At 37.1% G+C, this 23,216-nt stretch overlaps 1 protein-coding gene across 1 annotated transcript; it reads left to right on the forward strand.

Annotated features, from left to right (window-relative positions):
• The first annotated feature begins 464 nt into the window (after positions 1-464).
• LOC145776223 (uncharacterized) lies at positions 465-20,894 on the forward strand. The gene is made up of 16 exons (XM_082587624.1): positions 465-593; positions 7,567-7,683; positions 8,019-8,171; positions 8,662-8,808; positions 9,406-9,555; positions 10,289-10,432; positions 10,648-10,812; positions 12,256-12,405; positions 12,665-12,808; positions 13,117-13,236; positions 13,699-13,856; positions 15,888-15,973; positions 16,249-16,396; positions 17,150-17,255; positions 19,120-19,286; positions 19,777-20,894. The coding sequence occupies exons 1-16, from the start codon at positions 524-526 to the stop codon at positions 19,990-19,992; spliced, it is 2,241 nt and encodes a 746-aa protein (XP_082443750.1). The 5' UTR covers positions 465-523; the 3' UTR covers positions 19,993-20,894.
• The last annotated feature ends 2,322 nt before the right edge of the window (positions 20,895-23,216 follow it).

Below are 23,216 nucleotides of genomic sequence, written 5' to 3' on the forward strand. Positions count from 1 at the left end.
TATTCGACTTAGTTGACTTTTGAGATTGTAAGGTCACTGGATGCAAGATTGATTTCTGAAGATAGAGATGCGCCACACATAACACAGCTAGCATTCCTATCTTTTTTTGTGCAGCTAAAATGCCCATCGCTAAAGTGCAGTTCAGCATCAGCCAAAAAGGAGCCTATCGACAGCAATCATCAGTCATGACGTCAGGTTTTCAAACTTTCAAATAAAACATTTGGTGCTTTAATTGCGCTTGCTTTAAAGTTGATTTCACGCACAAAAGCTTATAGGAAAGCTTACATACCTACATTACATTCATTACCAAATGAAATGTAGTGACTTGTGAAAAGTTTCTACTATAGCCCAAAGAAGAAGATACAGTATAGGTGACGACAAAATTGCGAAAGTTAATCGTAGCTTAGCTTTCCATAGGCGAATGTGATATATTGAGCAGTACTTTTAAAGGCATAAATTTTTTAGTACGTTTAAAACAGGTGAATGATTTCTATGAAACAGTAAGCTTGTGACGCAGGCTACTATGAATGGGCTAGCACTTTTATGCACTTCTTTCGCATTTCTGCTAGTACTGCATGGAGCGAGTTCTCAAGGTAATGTTTAAATTACCGGTACAGCGCATAGCCTTTTATAGTAATTACTAATTAGTGTTCATTCTGATATGTTAATATTTCTTTGTGGGAGGTTTCATTAACGTATTGAAACTGAACACATCAAGGGTTCGGAAATTTTGCAATAAAATATTCTGTTTTAAATTACAAAAAGATTAACCCTTACGAGGTTGGGCTCCCTGGAGTCTTGCTCAGTTTGGGGGGGGGCTGTCGATTCTTCTTATGCTTTAGGAGTGATATCTCTGTTATTTTTTAAGGTACGGCTTCAAACTTTGGGATTCACTTTGTAAAATTATTCACGCTGAGCATATCCGAAAATTAAACCTATGTGAATTTTAGAACTGCTCATAGACGTTGAAATGTTGAGGTGACTTATGACTTTTGGATTATTTTGCGATTAAAGCAATTGTAGCGTGAGTTTACACATTATTTTTTGGTAGAGTAATGAAGAACATGCATTGCCATGTTGTGATTAAATTTTTTTTACATAATCTCAATTTGAATCTATATTTTTCATGCAAAATAATAACTTTTCCCACGCTCAAAATAAAGCTCGCTTCTTGACTAAAAGAACAATGCTTCATCAATTACATGCAGTAATGAGATTTCTGAACGCGTGTCACACCAATTTGGATTATGATCTTGTGACCTCGGTTCCAAGAACAGCAACTCCTACGCTTTATTAACAAATGTAGACCAGCTGAAGAAGCAGGGTGGCGTTTATCAAATACTATTATGTAATCCACGAAACGAATGGAAGATCATGCAACAAAAAAAGCGGTTTAAATGCAATGTATTGTAGTTGCAACAGCGTCTCTCAATGTAAGTTCAATGTGAACTCGGCTACATACAAGGCTAGTACTAGGAGTAAGATTACCCGATAAAGTCGATGATGCTTTACATAAACAGAAGTCAGAAAGAAATTCAAAATAAAACAGTTACGGTTCATTAATTAACAGAACGTCACAACGCTTTTCATCAAAAGGAAAATCTGTAATGCCTCGGGTCATTTTCTTGTGGATTCAATAAGCTCTCTAAGATTCATATGCCACACACTAAAATCCAAACAATATTTAGATTTATTCAAAGTAGTATTTATTATGCGTCAAATCATTGTGAACCTGGAGAAATACTTTACAAAGAATTAGCTGCCTTTTTTTTTTTTGCCTAATGGGCGTTTATGCGATAAAAATGTCAGTTTGGCAGCAAAATATTGATAAGTATTTTGATTTGGTTACAGCAATACCGGACTGCAGCAATTGGCACAAGGCTCTTGCAGCAACGTTTTTCAACTTGATTCAATGGTAAAGCAACCTGTGTTCTGTCAGGTTATGTACACACAAATACAGAAATATTTAAGAATATGCAATGAGGCACATTGAAATTACAAGTGGCTGCACATTTACAGTTCGATAATACGAGAAATTGAATACAACGCTAATACAATCATTTCGACGTGGATTCAACATTGCAAGACGATGTAAACATGCGCGGGTTTGCAATTAGATTACTTCTCTTCTGTCCTTGTTTGTATAAAAGTCATAAAATCAGTCGTTGTATCCGTGCTAAAATTCAGCTATGCTCAAACCGCATTATATTGATATTTTCTAAATAGAAAATGGATTTATAAAATATGAATACAATACTGTTTCAGCATATAAAAATGCTGAATTTTACATCGAGTATTACGATTAGTTTTATGACCCACTTTTTATACAAAAAAGGATAGATGATTTTGATAAGCAATCTAATTGCAAAACCGCACATGTTTACAAGTATTCAACGTCTTGATATGTTGAATCAACGTAAAAATAGCTATCTGTCTAATAAAAGGAAAAAAGGAAAATCTCTCATTGAGCTCCGCGTTTTATTTAGGCTGTGGTTGAAGCCAAAGTTTATAAAACCGCAATCATTCAAATAGTTTATTCTGCGCAAAAGCAAACTTGACATACTCGTATGGAATGTGCAGGGCATAAAGGCTTTTCACAGCATTGACATTGGCCACGGTTTTTTGGTAGTTTATTTTTTGTGGCTTTGGCACCTTCTCAATAAGCAAACGCAGTAGTTGTCCACCGTGGGGACTTCGCTTTGCACGTGAATGAACCAACCCATCCTTTGGTCAATGATATCGGTGCCACCCTTTGTGAAGTCGTAAAGCTTATACAAGCCTGGCTTCTTTTTGCCGTCATCCTTGGTAATCCCCAATAGAGGTTGCATGGTCGTCAACATCAACACATTCCGCATGCCAGAATTCTTCGTTTTTACTACATAAGAATGTAGGCTGAGATCAGCCTCACTCGTCTGCCAATAAATTTCGTACGAAGATTTCTCCCTACCACTCACTTGCTTCACTTCCAGGGGTATTCCTCTACGTATAGCGTTGAGGGTTCCAGCTGACGTTATACCCCTCTCAAGCAACCACTGCGCGAGTGGTATGGAGGTGTAAAAGCGGTCATACAAAATATTCCGACCTTGAAGGTCACCGTGTTGTTCCAGGCTCATCACCATTCCTTTTACCAGTTCTTCTGTTCCACGAACGTAAAAATTAAATGGCTTTTCCTTCGGTTTACCTGAATAGACCGATGCCGCAAATGTGTATGGGAATCTGCTGGCGTTTACCGACTTGAACAGAAGGCCATATTTCGCAGGCTTGTTTGGATTATATTGCTTGAAGGCAATTTGTGTCCTCATGGGGTATAGCGTTTTGTCCAACGACAAGTAGTCACCTGGAATGACATGTTTGCCGCAGTTTTCGTTAAACATTTCGAAAACGACTCGAAATGCGGCCAACCGGTCATTCTTCCAACGTTGCGGCCTAGTATTTTGGTCGTCGAACGAAATGTTCGAAAATAAAAATTTAAAGCGGTTCTTGCTCATTGTTGCAATAAACACGGGATGTCCTTGCAGTTGATTGAACAATACATCCGTGGAATGACCAGCCTGTCCTAAAAGCCCCCGAAAATACTCCAATTCAACAAAGGCCAGCATCTCCTCGTTGTTGGTTGGGCCAAAATAGCAGTACCTGCTGTCATCTAAAATTCTCTCTGGCAATTGAGAAATGAGTGTGGCAATTTTTCTATTTGTTTCTTGAACAATAATGTTCAAAATGTTTAAAGAAAAAAATAGTTCCCATGCTTGCCGAGGGGTCTTGGCTTCTTTGGCTTCTCCTCTAACACCAATCGGGCCAGATATAATGTTAGCCCGGCCCCTTCTCCCATTGTGGACCGGTCTCGCATTAGACCAAGTAATGCTGACGCCGCCCTCTTGTCTGTTCTTTGGCTTTTCTACAAAAGTTGTATAAGACTTCAGTGTGTCAGGAAAACTCAACAGCATCGTAGTTGTTCATGTCGAGATAGGAATCTATGCTGTTCACCAGTCTTTTCGATGTTATAATCCGTCCTGATGGCGCAAACTCCGGTTGAACATCGCCCATGGAAGGTAACTGGTCGTCAATCTCGATCGGAATCGCTGTTGCGGAAGTTGACGGAGAAGAATCCGCTTCTTCATCTGAATCGGAGTGCCATAAATCCTCCAAATCATCCGCCTGGCTTTCGTCGTCAGAATCCAGTAAAACATGTTGCAATATTTCTTCAGCACTGAATCCTTGCCTTGCCATGTTTTATTTAAAAGTGAAAAGGACGTAATTTTTTTAATAATGGCGTTGAAATACTAAAGAAAATGTATAATGAAACAAATTGTTAGTCCCATAGAAACTAGTTAGAAAAAAACTGTTACACAGAATTATAAAAATCGAGAATAAATCAAAACTTTGCAATATAATAAATTGTCAGACCGTTGTTAAAAATTGTGAAGTGCACTTTACATATTTACTGATGATGAAACTATATGAATGCTATGGTTATCTATGGTGATTCAGATTAGCCTTTTGAGCAATGCTTCACGTTTATGATAAACTACACGTAGAAGGGAAATCCAACAGGCGTTTGCACAATATCGTCGTTTAGCGACGTAGATTCGACGAAAGCGGCGTAATAATTAGTAGGCCTACCTGGTATCAATATTGGCTGTTTCTGCAATGTTGCGTTATGACCATGAACGCCACGTGGCTTGAAAAACAACATTATAACGCTGAATGAAACCATGTGCATGAAACTGATAATCTATCTAATAAAATTATCTCTGATGTAAATTCAACGATTGGGCAATGGTATGTCTCAACAAAATTACCAAATATTCCATCATTTTGACGGCTAGAATGCATTGTTGAACCTAAACCGAAAAATATAGATGCGTTGTTCATTCATAATTTTTGATATTTGTTTATATGTTTAGTGAAAATAAGCTGTCATTCTTGTTATTATATTGAAAACGAAAAGAGCAGTTTGCAAAACGTCTATATTACCATGAATGCGGTTTCATCTATTTTGATTGTCCCTTGCTGTAGGCCTACTCAGGCAAGTTGTAATTATCACAATCTAACTTTTCCAAACTGTGAGCACTATATCTCGATGCGCATTTGTGTATTGTGAGAAAATTTTGATGGTGTCCAAAAATCAAATACTATTTACAAAATAACTCGGTCTCTTACAATATCCTCATATGTCACATCAACAAATACTTTCCTGACTTACCAATAGGCCTAACTAAGGTAATAAAGAAACATTCTACTAACGGACAGTTCAGTGATAAAAAAAATCCAAAAGTTTGATATTTCTTGCAAATGCAAACAATATAAGTTTTTCATAAAAAGATGAAGTTCAATAGCATTACAAGAATTCCATCACCATAATTCAAAAAGAACCTTTCCATTACTTGGGTTGACCCTTGCGATTACCCCGCATATGGGTTATGTTATGTACCACTATAGTTCACCGTACTGCCGATTGCCTAAAGCATGAAAAAAGTTGCATCTGTCTGCGGTTATAAGTTATATTTTTTTCTAAATTCAACTAAAACAGCTATTCGCATTATGAAACAGTTGGATAAGTGCCATAAATCAAACTATGGAATAAGTTTGTATCTCTATAAAAACGCCTGCCTGCAAAATGATACCATGTTCATAAAAATTACTAGATGTACATAACGCAATATACTTTATGATATTATATTTTCTGATTATACATTTCCAGTCCTTGTCACAGACTGCATAATGCTTACTCATTCACTTTCAATGTAACTGAAAGTAGTTGTTAGATAAAACCTATATATCACACGCGCTATCAAGTAAAAGCGTTCTATTTTACATTGATTGGATTGGCTCAATATGAGATGGCTACTTCTAAACTACACTTATGAAGGCAGAGTCTGCAATTGCTTGAATTTTTGCAGGTGTTACCTACAATAAATAATGCGATTAATCGAATACAATTCTCACACAACTCGTGAATATGTCTAGTCAATCAGCGCTGACATAATGCTGGATGATGCATTATTGTTTATTGAATAATTTAGTAAATATGCGTAACTTCATTTGTTTGTTATTGTGAGACGAAACTAGGAAGAATGGAAATAGAAATGGATAAAATAAAGGTATTTTTATTCAATGTAAACGCGCTGCCGCGTGTCATTATCTAACTAAAATATCTCTCGCCGCTAGCCTATGTCGATTCATCGTTTTCTGACGTCACGTCCATTCGATAATAAACGATTTCTTTCATGCATTCTCAGTTCAGTTTGGCAGTTACCCGCCTTTCCGTCGATTCAACGTTGCAAGACGTCGCATAAGTTCATATCTTTAGTTTGGTAAACGGAGATAAGATTTCATTGTGACATTGCTATGCAAACTTATATTTCACATGAGACAACTTGACAAGTAAATACACAAGTTTTCACAATTTATGACGAATTATAGCACATGGAAATGTTACGCTACAATTGCTTTGCGAGGTACTGCATCGCGGTTTAGTTTATCAGTGACAGTGAACCTGGTACAAGAAGCCTCGAATATATTGATTCAACTAAGCTGCATCACGTATAAACGTGGTGGAACGATCGTCCTTTTCACAAAAGCGTGATGTTCTGGTTTATCCTACACAAATGAGAAGCGTATTGCATTTCAAATCTTTACATGTCGACTTGGAAATAAATGTTTACAAGTATATGTGAGAAGCTTTGGGAACATCGACGCCTTTTCTGCTTTTGATAGTGTGTCGGACAAAAGGAAAGATTTGAAACCAAAATCATAATATGTTACAGAGCAGCTTCTATAGTAGGCAATAACGTTGTAGCCTATGCTTTGTTTGATTGAAAGGACATAATTGTCTGCGAAAAACTATTCTCGCTCTAGATGCATTGGCACCAAGTCTTATGTTTAATTTTACGCAATTTCAACCGCAAGCGACGGTAACTCATCGTATCAAAGTTGAAACTTTTCTTGTACCGACGTCGCTTATAAGCCGTGGTGAGAACAAAAGGTCCACGCATACTGTCAATTTCCTTCACGCTGTGAAGCAGTTAGGATTAACGAGACATGGGCCAAATTAATTACTTTCATCCAGCTGGTGGGAAAATTTTGAACAATAGAATATGAAATATTTCAGAGGATGTGCTGAGAAATGCCTTATATCTCTCAATTTATAACCTTTATTCGCTCAAAATTTCAGCTCAATAGAGGTGAATGAAATGTTTCGCGGCAGCCGAGAAACATATCGTTGATTGGAAAGTCTGAATGGCTTGCGTGGAAGCTACACCGTTATGGTTAGCGAATCGCAGCTGCTCGCTGTACTAGCGAGTGCTCAGCCTTGTGCTGATAGCCGGGAAGAACGCCCCTCTCTTCACAGAGGTGAATGAAAGTTAGGAAAAGTCAAGAAATCTCATAGTCGCAGCCTCAGTGGTTTTAGAGATACAACTGTTGATGCAAAAAAGTTGAATTGACAGCCCCCCCCCAACCTTCAAACAGTTAAGTGTCTCCTCACATTTTAAAAATTAAAATTGCTCACCGATTATGTAATTAAAACTCTGTGTCACTTTTCTGAGTTATTTTGTTATTTCTAAGATTGCCGGGATAAAAGTTCAGTTTGTTTTCTCTATGCTTCCCAATGTGGACTTGCCTCTGTCACTGAAGTAGTTGTGCTGACACAGTGCCGAAAGACATGTGGTTTTTGTTCATCAGGTATGGTCAAATTTGCAAAATAGGCTACAAGTTAGTTGTTCAAAATCATCTTATTCTGAAATTCACATTGCAGTTGGTTAGACTACACTGACAAAGCTAAATTTATTTCCATTTTAGCCTACTGTTGGTTAAGTTGTCAAAATGGCTGGCATTTTGTAATCTACCTATTTAGGCATCACATTTCTTTGCATCTTATGAGTTTACAAACTGCATAGGCAGAATAACGGCTTATCGCGCTTTGCAATTTAAATTCGACATGGTTGTCCGAAAGTCGCTTCCGTGATGTTGAACAAAGCAAGCCAATGGCAAAGAAACGCTTAATCAAATCATATCAGTGCTAGAATGGACGCGATGGAGAAACATGGGAAGGTGCAGCGCTACTTGTGGAAAGGGCAGAAGAAGACAAGTTCGAACCTGCAGCGTCACTAGAGGATGCGTCGGCCCTAAACAAAGAACCATAGCTTGCAATAGCCAAAGGTGTACACAAGGTATGCTACAAAACTTTGAAAACTGAAAATGAAAGAATTGGAATAAATGTTTCTGCGAATTCTGCAATCTTCATCTATTCATTCTATTATTGCTTGTCTGCAGTACACAAATAAAATATTTCTAGTAAAACTGAAGTGTACGCTGAAGCATCAAACTGAAGTTAAACTAGAAATCATCTCAAAAATACGTCAAAACGGTTTATTCGGATTCTTGTTTTACAAATTATGTAGAGACTATTGGTGGATAGTAGTAGCTTACTTCTGTCTGTTGTATTGCGTCTGTATTTAGACTATAGATTTTTTTTTTTTTTTTTTTCCATTAATAGCCTCCGAAAACATCCTGTTTAATGAAAGATCTGCGACATAACAAGTGAACACCAGGATTGCTAGTGCCAAAAAAATATACTGACAACTAGCAAAACTATAATATGTTGGATAGCTTTGGTCACGTAAAGAGTTATGTTGTTACGTTTATAGGCCATTATTGCAGTTACAGGGTGGAGTGCTTGGAAAAGTTTTGGAAAATGCAGTGCTTCATGTGGTGGTGGAAAGAGAAACCAAAGAAGAACATGCCGAGGTGGACGTTGTAGAGGACCAAAGAGAAAAACTATAAGATGCAATTCACAGAGATGTCCAGGTTTATTCTAGAGATAATAGTTTACAAAGTTACAGAAATATACATGAAATCTATCACAAGCGAAACGAACAACAGATTTTTATTCACTTTTTCAAAAGTATTCGTTCTACAAATTTTCTAATTGCCAGCATTCTTGTACCATATATTTCAATTCTACTATCTCTTAGGAAAGAAGCATATTAAGGATAGGTCAAATATTCGTGAAAATATGTTAAACTTACCCGGAGGTGCCGTAAATGAAATTGTTTCTTTGCTTACAACTATTTGTAAACATGTAGAGTATGGGGAAAAAATTACAATCACTTTGTTCAAATTTGTCAGTCTCAGACAAAATACTTTTTCATGCTGTTATCTTAAACCCTTTTTTAAAGAGGTGTAACTTGCACTACTTGAATGGTAAAAAAAATGGAAGGAAAATTTAGTTTCCTTTTCAACATTTTAAAACAATCACCAAATCTCATATGATGTTTTGTCGCTTCTACCTTTTCCTCGACCTTTGCTATGTTGACGTGTATTGTTTTTTGCTGTGATGGTCAGAAATAAAAACAACTGAACTGATTGTAAGGTTTCATTAACTTTGTTGTTTCAAACGTTTAGAATGGAGTAAGTGGAGAAACAAAGGAAGATGCAGCAAAACGTGCGGTAGAGGAAGACAAAAACAAAATCGGCGATGCAAATTTGGAAAAAATTGCAGAGGAGCAAATGAAAGAAACCTTCCATGCAACACTCACAAATGTTCAGCTTCAGGTAGACATATATAGTCGACCAGCTCGACCAGCACAAATCACGAAATTACCCAATTCAAATTATTGATCTTTTGTTTATCTATTGTTGAACATGAGGTTGAAAACGTGTTTTTGCAGAAAGTACCTATTTTTTCAAACTAATGCGTGTGTAGGAGAGGTGCACAGAAGCCGGAGTTTTAGAGTATTTAGGAGCCGGATTGCCTTCGAAGTCTAATATTTTGCCAGCTGATACTTATAGCGTACAAACGTCTACGCTGTAGCCTACTTGGCGCAGTTGTTATTTTTGTATACTTCTATGGTTTTTCTTTCCTAGCAGTAATTTTTGCAATTAAAGATACGCTTATGTCTTATTGACAAGGGTTAGGGAACGTAGAAATTATAGCATAAGAAAATCTGGATTATGATTTATGGTTTACGTTTGGAGTCTTAGTGGAGTTTGGAATTACAGACTTCGGACTTGATTCCGTACACTTTTGGCGTGTATTGTGTTCAGCGTTTACATTTATTGCTATAGAAAATTGAAACTTACACAACAATACTTATTGCTTAAGACTTATACTAACATGATAAAGAGCGGAAGATGTTATAGCTTACTAATTATTTAGGCTAATCATTATCATGTGAACGCCCCGAAACCAATATGACAAGGTAGGCCAAGACCAATTAAAACTGACTGCTGGAGATTCCATCCGCTTACTCGATTTTTAAGAACCTGGTCTCTTTTTAACTTTTAGTTTGGGGTCCGTGGAAAGCGCAAGGTCGTTGTAGTAAAACCTGTGGAATAGGACGAATGCTTCAAAGAAGATCTTGCTCAAGCGGAAGTAGTTGTGTTGGGTCACCAACTAGAAACGTCAACTGCAATATCAGAAAGTGTCCAGGTAATTGTTACACATGAAGTAATCTAATTGTATTATTTTACACAGAAAATAGATTATTTTTCATACTGTTTGACATAACATCACAAATCTCGCCACATCAGGAAAAAATAAAAACGTTACCGTGTTGGATAGAATCTGAAGATTTATAGGCTTTGGAGCGTATTCATAAGTTTATGCTGTCTTTTTTGTTTTTGGAAAACCCTTTGATGCCGTAGTTACAAAATGGAGCAGATGGAGAACGACAAGTCAGTGCAGCAGTTCGTGTGGAGGGGGAAAGCAAACCCAGAGAAGAGTTTGTCAAAATGGTCCTGGCTGCGTTGGATTAGATACCAGAATAATTAACTGCAACACTAAGAAATGTGTTAAAAGACCTGAGCCAGGTTATTTGTGTTTTTACTTTTAAGACACTATTTGAATGGAAAACTTTCTTTTACTGAATTCCGTGGATATGATATTGTTTACTATTGTAGAATGTAGAGTCTTGTTTGTTGGATGCTCACCATGGACAGTTCATCCTCATTATGTTCCTTCCTCGTATTGAGAGTTATATGCTGTGCACCATTGTTCTTGATCATGAGCTGCTCGTACTGCACTTTCATAATTAAATTTTGTCTATGCTGAGATCCTTGATGTCCAAACCATTCTTAGTCTACCTTTGTTGTTTTTTTATCATCTATCTTCCCTTCTATTTATAATCTTTGTAACAACTTTTGCGTTATTGCGTGTCTGAAATACTTTAATTTTCTTGATTTGACTATTTATAAGAGAAGTTTGATTGACCGTTTGACGTATTTAAATCTTTCAACTTGATAGTGGTGTGCTCAGGATCAATAAAGGAACTTTGAACATTAGTAGGCTACATCAGTAGGTTACGTGTAGAATGGATAAAAATCATCATAAAAAGAGTCGAAAACTTTACTCAACTACTGATCTCTTATTGCTTCAAGTTATATAAAACGGTTAAGTGGAACGTTTTCAAACTGCGCCACATAAATTACGTTACAACGGTAACTGTGCTGAATATCCGTGCTTCAAATTTATCGAATTCTGATTGTGACGAAACAAAGAACTCCAGATCTCATTAATAAAACCTAATCTCGTGGCCGAACGCACTTGTGTCCGGTTCGATTTTTGTTTACAATCCTTTTGTAGAATGGATTCCAATCCGATGATTCCAAAGTTCAAGTAAAGTTCCAAATGTGTTTCTGCATGTGCGAAATTTTATCATCATCTGTTTAGGGCTTACGCGGACACCATCAACACAGTTTCTCCAAACATGTGTTTATCATAAGATTTGATAGTTCATGTTTCTGTACACCAGTACTGTAGCCTATACTGTGTTCATTGATGAAGATGGTTTTTTTGCCTGTCACCCTCTTTTCCTAATGCCATTGTTTGATTTCCCAAAGGAATATCACTAATTTTCTACTAGCTTCTAAAGATGTAAGATTTATAAGATTCTAAAGAATTGATCTTCTAATTGTAGTCTTCAGCTTCTGATTGTCTCAGTGAGAAGTGGCAGGTCACCTTAAAATTTTTTATTTTTGAATATTTTTGATTGCTGCTTTCAACTGAAAATAATATAATGATATACTGTAATATATTTACTATAGCTTATAAATAATTATACTATATTTACTAGATCCATTTTAAGCTTAGAATAATAACTGATTCTATATCAAGAAAGTTAGTAGATATAGTAGGCTAACAGCAACAGTATCGAATTAAAATAACTCGCTTTTGTAAATCACATAAAGCAATAGCCTACCATAACATACTTTTTCATAATGCTTATTATTTACTGTTTGTTATTACATTGAAAGAATGGAGTGACTGGGAAACTATTGGGCAATGTTCGAAAACATGTGGAGATGGCCTAATGGTACAACAAAGAACTTGTTCGCTTGAAAATGGGTGCAGTGGACCAAATACTAGAACGATCAGTTGCAGTAGAGAAAAATGCATTAATCCAAGTAGGATACGTTTTAAAACGTTTGCACGCAACCAATCAATGTTTGCTTATGATATTTGATAAGTTGTACAAGGCATGTACTCAAATCAATCTTGTGTAGTTTTCCGTTTCACTAACAAAAAAAAAGAAATTTTGTGTTTTAAGGTATTTAAGTCATTGAAAAAATGATGTGGAATTCTTTATACAATTGGTTTCAGTTTGTCGCTTTAGTTGTTCAGAAAGTGTTGTAAGTTGGGATGGTATTTTCATAAATTTTTCAGCATGGAGCCAGTGGACAGCGATTGGAAGTTGCAGCAAAACATGCGGGAGGGGAACAATACGTGAAGTGAGACATTGCATTACAGCAAGTCCTTGTCCTGGCATATCATCCAGACATGTTGAATGCAATCTACAACAATGCGCAAGTAAAGAAAGCTATAGTTTCAAAAAATAAAATGCGCAACTGAGATTTTTTGAAACAACTATTTATAAACCGCATAATACACATGCAAATAATTACTTTTTTCATTTATTTTTATGATGCCATACATTTTTCTAACACCAATTTTGGACGGCTAACACTTGCCAGTATGATGTTTTGTAATTTGTGGAAACCTAAAACAATTCAATTTCACTACGTTCCTAAATTACCAATGTATTTGTCAGTTTGAAGTGCATTTACTTTATTCGACGATTTTGTGAGAGTTGGAGTCTTTTCGTATTTTTCTTTTAGCTGATCCAACTGAATGGAGTTCATGTTCGCGATCCTGCGATTGGGGAACGCGCTGGCGCAAACAATGTTCCAATTGTCACACTGAATATGAAGATTGTAAAGTTGGCGAATGTCCAAAAGGTCAGGAACGTTATCGACGTGAAATTGTTTGCTGTACAACATTTTCTTTGCAATCGTGAAATACGGTATAGACTCATATATTTTACAATTTTGGTGGAGAGGTGATTTTCTTTAACCATAGACAGATAGACAGATAAATAGACATATAATTTAGTTTCATTTACAGTGTTTTTACATTTAATTTTTACTTGTAAATAGTCTGGTTCGATTTCTTTGTTGTTTTTTTGTCTATTTTCTAAGCATCACAGCATGAAAACTACATGCAACAATAATTTAAACAAAAAAATAAAAAGAGGAGAAAATCAAACGCCAAAATGTAATCTAGTTTTAATAGAAAATAAGGTAAAGAGTGCCTACTATAAAAAATATTTAACGCAGTCGCAACATATCTGAAACCATTATTCAACCTACAGTAGGCTACTTGCAAATGAGTGGTAATGAGCTTATCAACATATGTTTCAGAACTCTGTCGAACCGGTTATAATCATAGATATAAGGCCCGGACTCATGAATGTTGCAATGTTGCAAGTTCGAGAGGTTCATCTTGTGGAGTGAATCATGTTATTTCCAAACGAATTATTGGTGGGGTGATGTCGGAAATTGGTGCCTGGCCTTGGATGGTTGGTTATAGTTTTTCAACTAAAACGTTTTCATAAACAAAGCAAAGTGACTTTAAAAGGCTTAACATGTTGTATTACTCACAAAAAATATAGCATAATTAAAATAAATTAACTCAAACGTTTTCGACAAGCACTTGTGTCCTCATCAAGAAATACAAATCTGCAATAAGATAAATATGACTATGCACTACAATTGTAATAACACTAACGTTTAAAATGCACCAATAGTTTCAACTGAAGTCGCCTATTTCCTTTGCTCCTTCTTCAAATGTTGTCTGTAAATTTAGCCGTTTGCGTGATGCAAATCAGACATACAATAGTATCTCTACCAGACATTTGTTGACAACGGCCGGGCAGCACCTAAACTTAAACTTAACAACTGAAAGTGCATTTAAAGAACATATCGCCTTTTGTGAAACGTGCACTGACAAAGCCTCGATCGACCGATTCCAAATCATCTCTCGAGGCAGATCTGAATACCAGACCAAGATCAGGGAAGCTCTAAGAATCAAACGTAATAACTCGTCTCTCAACAGGCAATTGTTGCCTGTGGTTCTTTCTTCTGTGTGTGTTCCAATTGTTGTCACATGCTTGTATTTTACACCTCATGTGATGTGTTTCCCGTCGTGTTATTTACCCGTAATCAGTTTTGTAACACTTGTTGAATTTGTGCTTTTCAGTTCGGAGTGTCGTTACAGTTATAGCGCATAGTCAGATTTATAGAGCTTCGATAGAGAGTTTGTTTTGTTGAACCATAGGCATACGAAGCCGAGCAACGTGATCAAGTTTAACATAATCAAGTTTATTACATTTACAGAAACACAAAACTAAGCAACAAATTAAATATTGAACGTTTCGACATCACAAGGTATCCTCTTCAGAAATATCATACAGTTTAACTACATCTGAATGAAATATAATAGTTTACTAAGTCTAAAAACAGCAAAAAACAAAAGCTGAACAGTACTTCTGACTAGCTCAAACTCAACGATGTAGGCTCTATGAGAATTATACGTAACTCAATCAAAAGGTGTTGAACAGATCACATGATGTGGTAAAAGACAAGGTGCGAAAAGACTAATTTTGAAATACATAGAGCAAGAAAGATGAGCCGCAAGCATACAATTATCTGTTCACAGATGGTTTGTTACGTTTTATGTGCAAGGCTTCTAAGATCTTGGTTGCTAAGATCTTATTGCAGATTTGTAATTCCTGATGAGGACACAAGTACGTGTTTGAGTTTATTTTAATTATGTTATACCTGTTTGCGTGTAATACGATATGTTAAACCCGTTAAAGTTACTTTGTTTTGTGTGTCTATGGTTCAACAAAGCGAACTCTCTTCCCTAAGCTTTGAAACGTTTTCCAGAAGTAAAAACAAAAATATAAACTTTCTACAAAAAGTGAATAAAAAAATAACAGTTAACCTCTCAAGTACATGAGAGGTTAACTGTTATTTTTTTATTCACTTGTTGATTCATTCATATCAATTTGTATCCTCTGTGTATCCTCCTCTGGTATCATGGGCCAATCCTATAGATGTTTGCTGGTACACCCCTTCATTTTCTTTGAATTTCTACAAAAACTTTGAAATATTTCAAACAAACATAACAAAGCTATAATTGCTCATGTCTCTAAATGTCTGTGTTTTCAAGCATGGCAAATCGAGTTTGTTTTATATCTAATTTTTCTTTTGTTTCAATATAACTTGTTTGTAGTGGAATGATCCAGCGGATAAGGCGCACGCTTTTAAATCATGCTGTCTCTGTTCGACTCCTAGCGCAAGCTGCAGTACTTATTTTAGAAAACTTTTCTCTCCTCTACCTATAGGGTATAATGAATATAGTGGGAGTAGTTGCTGAAAGAAAGGCGGTGAGAGAAAGGAACTGGCCACCCTTTTCGTGTTACTGTAGTGCCGAAGGTTGTTATGACACTTGACTTCTCATACCTTGATGCTTGATATTAAGTATTTGATCACGTTGACTTACAGGTATAGCTTTTATTTAATGCTGATTTACATTTGTTTTTCAGGTTCAGATAGACTTTGGTAGTAGTGGATTTTGTGCAGGAACGTTAATAAGAAATGATCTTATTCTCACTGCTGCCCACTGCTTCAGGTTCCGTAACGAAATTTATGTCTTTTAGTAAAGAACACGGTAACAAAAATGCTGCCATGGTTACTAGAAGTTCTCAACTAGATAAATTGTTTTATAAGATTTGTATTTAGTAAATTTACTTGAGTGAAAATTATTATAATAAGAAATAAGTATTTAGCAAGTATATACTCTATCACTTTAAAACTATACAGTAGAATGTGGCACAGATCTCTTTCGAATTGTTCACAGAGTCCGCTTAGGTGCTTATTGTCTCATATAATTTCTTACCGTTACAGACTGCAACCAAATGTTCCAGCCACTCTGCATTTCGGTTCGTTAGTTCTTGGGGATAACTCAACACAAGTGCAGCATAGAGCTTTTTCCAGCTTGCAAGTCTTTATCCATTCTGGCGATGGTTTGGTTGATGATATTGCAATGATCAAGGTGATAGCTGTGACATGCAATGACACAGTTTAACTTTTGTAACACTTGAGTGATATAGGTACATAAATAATGCTAATTTGTAAGTATGAATTATTATCAGCTGGCAATTATCTTTTTTGTGTAGTTAAAAGATATTCTAAGTTTGAAAGGATGTAAGAAAAGGACTAATTTGCAGGATATATATAGGTGTTTTGAACAAAATTTGGTTTAGTTTTAAAATATTGCATACAATAAATCTTTTTAAAAATCTAAGGCTTCTTGACAATTACTTTTTAGCACTTTGTGCACCTTTTGATAGACAAGATTTCGATATTTTAAGAATTTTATGACGCCCAAATGACGTATTTTGTCATTTGTGGCAGAAAATAATTATTAGAACGTAATTTTCCTTGAAGAAGGCAACTACAGTAGCCTATATGTATACGGTCTAATTGAATAATAATAATAATAATCCTTTATTTACACCAGTAGGGTGCAAAATAGCGTCAACAAAAAGTCTCCATGTAAAAATGGAATAACCTTTCAAAGCGATCATATGTAGCCTAGTATATGTAGGTCTACAAAATAATACATCTATAAAACAAACATCTTAGTCAGTAAAACTTTTTTTTAAATGTTTACCAATTGTAAAAATTGAAATAATTAAATCGTCAATGAATAAAAGTGAACCAAATAGATTTCTCCTTCATGTTAATTTGCTCTCAGCGTCATTACTATCGCTTGAATTACTTTTATATATTTATTACATTTTAGTTAAACCAGCCTGTTATATCTGCTCCAAATGTCCGTCCAATCTGTCTTCCACAAGGAGAAACAATATCTGATGATTATTTGTGCGTAGCCGCTGGGTGGGGTCATTGTAAGTTACTGTTATTTTTCTTTGTGGTTTGGTTTGTTATCTGCTGCTAGATATCCACGTTTGGTATCCACAGAAGTCCTTTTCCACGTCAGGTCAAACCGAAGACTTTAAAAACGGTACCGATTGTGTTCTTTCTTGCATAACGCAATCGTCGTCGTTGTCGTCGTCGTCGTGTGAGCCTCTGGGGCCGAGGGTCTATCCTTTTACCACCCCAGATTCACGATGTTCCCGGACTATACTGGAAGGCTACTAGAGAGCAGCCAGTCTTTGGTTTCATCATCCATGATACGCAGACCTTCCACTCCGTTAGGTGACTTGAAGATGGAACAGCATTGATAATGTGGTCTGCGGTCTGTTCCTCGGCACCACATTCACAGGATGAGGAAGAGGCCATTCCCCATTGGTGCATGGTTGAGCGGAAAAGCCCGACGCCCGTACGGAGACGGTTGAGGCGCACCCATGCCTGTCTAGGTAGTGTTAGGCCGATGGGGCGTGTGTCGGCGTCGGGGATGAACGAATGGAGTCTGGTGTCGTTTAACTTCCATTCAGAACTCCATTTATGGTCCGCCCAAGTAGCCGCAGAGATGTCTTGTACATCAGCTTCGTTGATAAGAAGTTGAGCGGCTGGTACGAATGGGTGTCTTGATTTCAGTCGACGGGGGTGCTCATTTGGGAGAGCAGAGATCTTGTGGTGGAGAAGATGGTTAGGCTCCAGTGCCTGTCGACCGAGGGACAGAGTGGCTTCTTCGTGACGAAGCTCAGCGGGTTGGATGCCAGCGAGAATGGGGAGATTGTCCAATGGTGTGGGATGCAGGCATCCGGTCACTGTGCGCAGGGCACTGTTTATGGCAGTGTCGATGTTGTGGCAGTGAGCACTGCGGCACAAAACAGGTGCACAGCACTCTGCTGAAGAGTAGACAAGGGCTAAGGCTGCTATACGCAAAGTGTCAGCCCTCGCCCCCCAGCTAGAGCCTGCCAGGCGCTTGAGTAGCGCAGCGCGGGATGTGAGTTTCTTACGCAGTGACACCAAATGGTGGCGGTATGTGAGCGATTTGTCCAGTGTTACCCCAAAATATCTTGGTTCGGGGCAGAAGGACAGAGATTTTCCATTGTTCTGGACGTGTAGCTCACGATCAGCTTCCCGATTGTGGAGGTGGAAAGCTGCTGCCACAGTTTTGGTTTCGCTGAGTTTCAGTCGCCAGTTCTGGAGATAGGCTGAGAGAGTTTTCATGTCCTGGCTCAAGGCGTCTTCTAGATTTTCCCACGACTTTGTGGAGTGGAGAATTGCCAGGGCGTCCGCATAAGCGTATTTTGGAGAGACCGTAGTTGGCAGGTCGTGGGTGTAGATGTTGAAAAGAAGTGGAGCCAGGACCGATCTTTGTGGGACACCGTTTTTCAGGCGTCTCAGTCTGCTTCGCCGTGTGCTACCGGTGGTGAGGGTGAAGCTTCGGTTCCTGACAAGTTCCATAATCATATGAACCATATGTCGGTCAGGAAGCAGGCGAAGCAGCTTGCAAGTAAGGCCGCGATGCCATAACGCAGTGAAAATAAATCAGGTAATAATGTGATAACATCGCATACCTGATATAAAAAAAAAATGAGCCCTGTCGCTAAAAGACCTTAGCTGTTGTAGAGCGACAATAAATAAAACCACAACATTATTATTATTACAGAAGTCCTTTAATTATTATTTTCTAGGAATTTTCATTCATACAGTACACAATGTAGGCTATCTCGAAACGCACCTGCATCATTTAAGATTAAATAAGCAATGTGACTTCTAGGCTTTTGTGGTCAAGTAAATATAACTGGTCAAAATGCCATTGCTGAAGCATAATTTTATGACTGACTTTCAAATCTTAAGACATGCGGTCTGCCGATATCAACCGTCCTCTGTCTTCGATTCTGCGCGATGTGGTTTTGCGCACGTTGCCAAGTGAAGTGTGTCAACTGGCCTACACAGGAGCTTACACGTCACCACAAAGTAAAATATGTGCTGGAAAGATTGCTGGCGGTGTTGACACATGCATGGTAAGTGTGTTGTTAGCAAGGCGTTCGATGATACGTCATCGAATAATATTGATAATACAAAAATCAACTTCATTTGCGTTCTGTCCACGTGACCTAATGCAAGATTGCTGAAATGATCCAAAGTAGTCAGCAGGGTAACTTTATGTCCAAATTATAACATTCTTTCAATTACTCAAGTTTAAAAAACGCGGAAATCTAGGCTAATTCTTTTGTCTTCTCTTATCTTTTACCTATTTAAAGTCTAAGCTAAACGTCTTTTTTAACTGCCACACACAATTATCTTTCAAATCACCTTTTTGCGATCTTGTTACTTGAAAGAATTGTAGTTTTGGATTGAAAAGGCACAGATAAAACTTTTCAACATCAATTTTCTCGAAAAAGCAATAGAGTTTGACGGGATGAATCGTCAATTCGTCAAGAGATTAGTCTCTTCAAAAATCCTGTGACAGAAGGGGTTAACTTCGTCTTATGAGTTGCTTTTTCATTGCAGGGAGATAGCGGAGGTCCCTTAATGTGCCAAAGATGCTCCTCATGCAATTGGTTTTTAGCTGGCATCACATCGTTTGGAAGCCGTGACTGTGGAGCAATGGGATATCCTGGAGTTTACACAAGAGTATCTGCGTACAACGATTGGATAAATACAATAGCTCGCTCTGATATTACGTCAGGATCGTATTTAGCATGCTCTGACAGGACCAAGAAATAATTTTGTTGACTTATCGTCATGACCTCTACCCGTGCAATATATGGTTAAATATATTTGTCATTTTTTTGCAACCTGTTGAAAATTTACAACATGATAGGCCTAACGGTCTTCTTTATCCAAGAAAAACTATCTCGAGTATTACAATTCGTTGTGTTAGCTATTCTGCATTTATTCCGACGTTTCGTTACACAAATACAACTGATTTCTTCAAGAATTTAGACAAGCACACGTCATGATCTATCACATGACAGAACACAGACTTAGATCTAAGACCAAACATGAAACAATTTGCTAACTTGCATTTTCATCATGTCCAAACTTATATCAATCAATAAATCTAAATCACACAATCAACAATTTTTTTCTATTTCAGCTATTAATTAAACTTTCAGGAAATTGTATTACTTCATTATGCCGATCAACCACTTGATATGGCTCTCGTTTACTGTAACATAGGCTATCTCAGAGAACTAGCTTAGCCTATGTCAAATCTTGAAGTGTTAAGATTGTCAAGAAATGTTTGAAATTGTAGTTGGTTAATGTTTTTGACCCGAATAGAGGTCTCTACCTTGTGGTGAGACCCACAACAGGCTCGACTTTCGTGTGTTATTACACATAAATATTTCTTGTAAGCCACAATAAAATAAGGTATTCCAACAAACTTGTTAGTTGTTTGGATACTTGGATAGTAGCCTACTGTTCTTAGGCATTACTGCGTTATCAATTGAACTGAGCAGTCATCTTGTTGCGTTCTTTAAGTTTGATTCTTGCTACTTTATTCATTTCGTCAGTATGTTTTTGTCTTGTGCCATTTGTTGCTGAACAGGTTGTGTTTACCTGTTTCACCCCTTGATAAAGTCAGCTGTGCTGACTGACGAAACGTCGGTAATAAAAGCGCTAAGTATCATCCTTAACATCACGAGGTAACCTAGTAGCCTATGGTCACCAGAAGAACGCAAGTCGCTTTATTTAAACCTGTTGTTTATGACTTACTAAGCTTGGTATTCAAGCTTAGTGATGTTGTTTGATGAAGGAAGTTAGTGAGACTTCGGTCGGTTTTTGTTTGTTGTATCCAGGCTTACACCCGGTGGTTGAAGAATTAGATTAAATGGAAGGGAAGGCAAGGAAGCCAATCTTCATATCCACCTTCAGACATGCCTTTAAAGACACAGTCGCATGCTCTTGAGCGGTGTCGAACCGGCGTCCTTTCGATTGCCGTTACAAGGCTCTCACCACTCGGCTATGCAGACTTAGGTCGGTCAGTTATCTGTAAGTGTTGACAATTATTTGTATCTTAAGTAATGCACTGCAATCGTTTTTCTTGCTAAACTCTATTTGCAATCACTATCTCTAAAGATTACACCTCCCTGCAGAAAACTATTCCATTTATCCAATGCCAAAGAAGGGTGGTTCAATTCTCGACCAGCGCATTAAAAATAAAAATCTGACGAGAAAGCGAAACTTTATTTTCAAATCCGAAACAAAATTAATAATGTTAATTTTTTAATTTAATCAAGCAAGGACACATTGGGATACAAAGATTTCAAAGTCACTTTATTAACAATGACTAGAAATTTTGTAATATTTTCGAATGTTTGGGTTAAAAATGACAACGATACTGACATGTTTCATATCTATATACACGTGTAAAAAAAGTTAAAATAAAACACTCACTAACATATAAAACGGAAATCATAGCAAAATGAACAATGTTTACAGACCGGAGTAACACGAGAATGGTAGCGCTAACGTGCGCGTGTGCAGTATTGCGTCTTTGCCTTCTCTTGTTTTCGATCACTTGTAGAAAGAGCGTATACTGTAGAACTGCGATTGTGTGAAACGCAGCAGCAAATTACTGCAGTCATACAAGCAAAAGGTCAAATCGATATTTAAGTCTTGCAAATAAAAATTATTGATTTAATTTGATCATATAGAAAAACTTAATCTGTGGTTAGAAATTATGGCTGACATTCATGAATAAACTGAGATTACTTAGTACATTACACATTGCAATGAGAAGTTAAAAAAATTTGCAGATGGTCTTTTGAGAACTATGCTTAAGCTAGAGTTGTTTCAACTAGCTTAATATGCAGTTAGTTAAAACAGAAATGGCTGCAGTTGGCAAGACTTTTTAAATGTCATACACTGAAAACAAAGCCATTAAACTAGCGGTTTCCAAAATAGGGTTTACGTTTCGCACAAGTGCTTAAACTCAAGCATGTATTTAAGCACTGAAGCTCAGTTGGGCATCCAACTTTGGGTGAAACCTCAAGAGCTAGCGGCGTTTGTTCGGCTCTTTAGGCTTGGGCAACGTATTTCAGGACTGCTCTCCATTCAGCGACATCTTATGAATGGAATAATTCCCCGACAACAACTCTTCAACAAACGGAAAACTTCACTCTGTCAATCTCGGTAACCGGTCCTGCGTCAAGAGCCTCTACAAGTATGCGAAACTACCAGGAATAACTTATCAAGGCTTTACGAGGATAAAGATTCAAAACCAGATAATTTGCAGACACCAAGACTTTAAAAGGAAATGGATATTTACTTTGCCAATTTCGGTGACCGGAACTGCGCCGGTGGTTCAGCCTCTACAAGTAGCCTATGCAACTAAGCCAGTAATGAGCTCTCAAAGAAAATTTTTTTTATCTTTATTTAGTTCAAACATAAAGATCGCCACAATCAGTCAGTCCTATATGTTGTTTAGAGTACCAGTAATCTGTTATTTTTCCAGTAGCCTAGACAGTATAGACTTTGAAACAATGGTAAAGTTATCGTGTAGTATTTAGTGTCCTATAAGCACCCAATCAATCATATGAGGTAAAATTTACGCATTTATGAATTACTTTTCGCTTGGCTTTATTGTTCTCTTCAGTCGCATAAGCATGGCCAATCTCATATTACAAATCATTGAGCACCATATAATGTAAAGATGACTTAGAATAAATGTAAAAATGTTACTCGACTTAAGAACATTATATAATCCATTGACAGGCTTAGTATTTTTGTGTTTAAAAGTTTTCTCCTGGAATAAGTTTGCTTTATCATACCGGCTCAATGCTGTATGGAACCTCAAAGATTTAATAAGCGCTCAACAGATTTTTTCCAAATGATCAAATGTAAAAAGCAATTGTTTTGAAGCTTTTAGAAATTTTGGGGATTTTTAAATTTGTTTTAATATTTTCATTCATTTCTCATGTGAAACAAACTGTTAAAGCGTCAAG

This window comes from Aplidium turbinatum, chromosome 8 (assembly GCF_918807975.1).
Source record: "Aplidium turbinatum chromosome 8, kaAplTurb1.1, whole genome shotgun sequence".
NCBI lineage: Eukaryota > Metazoa > Chordata > Ascidiacea > Aplousobranchia > Polyclinidae > Aplidium > Aplidium turbinatum.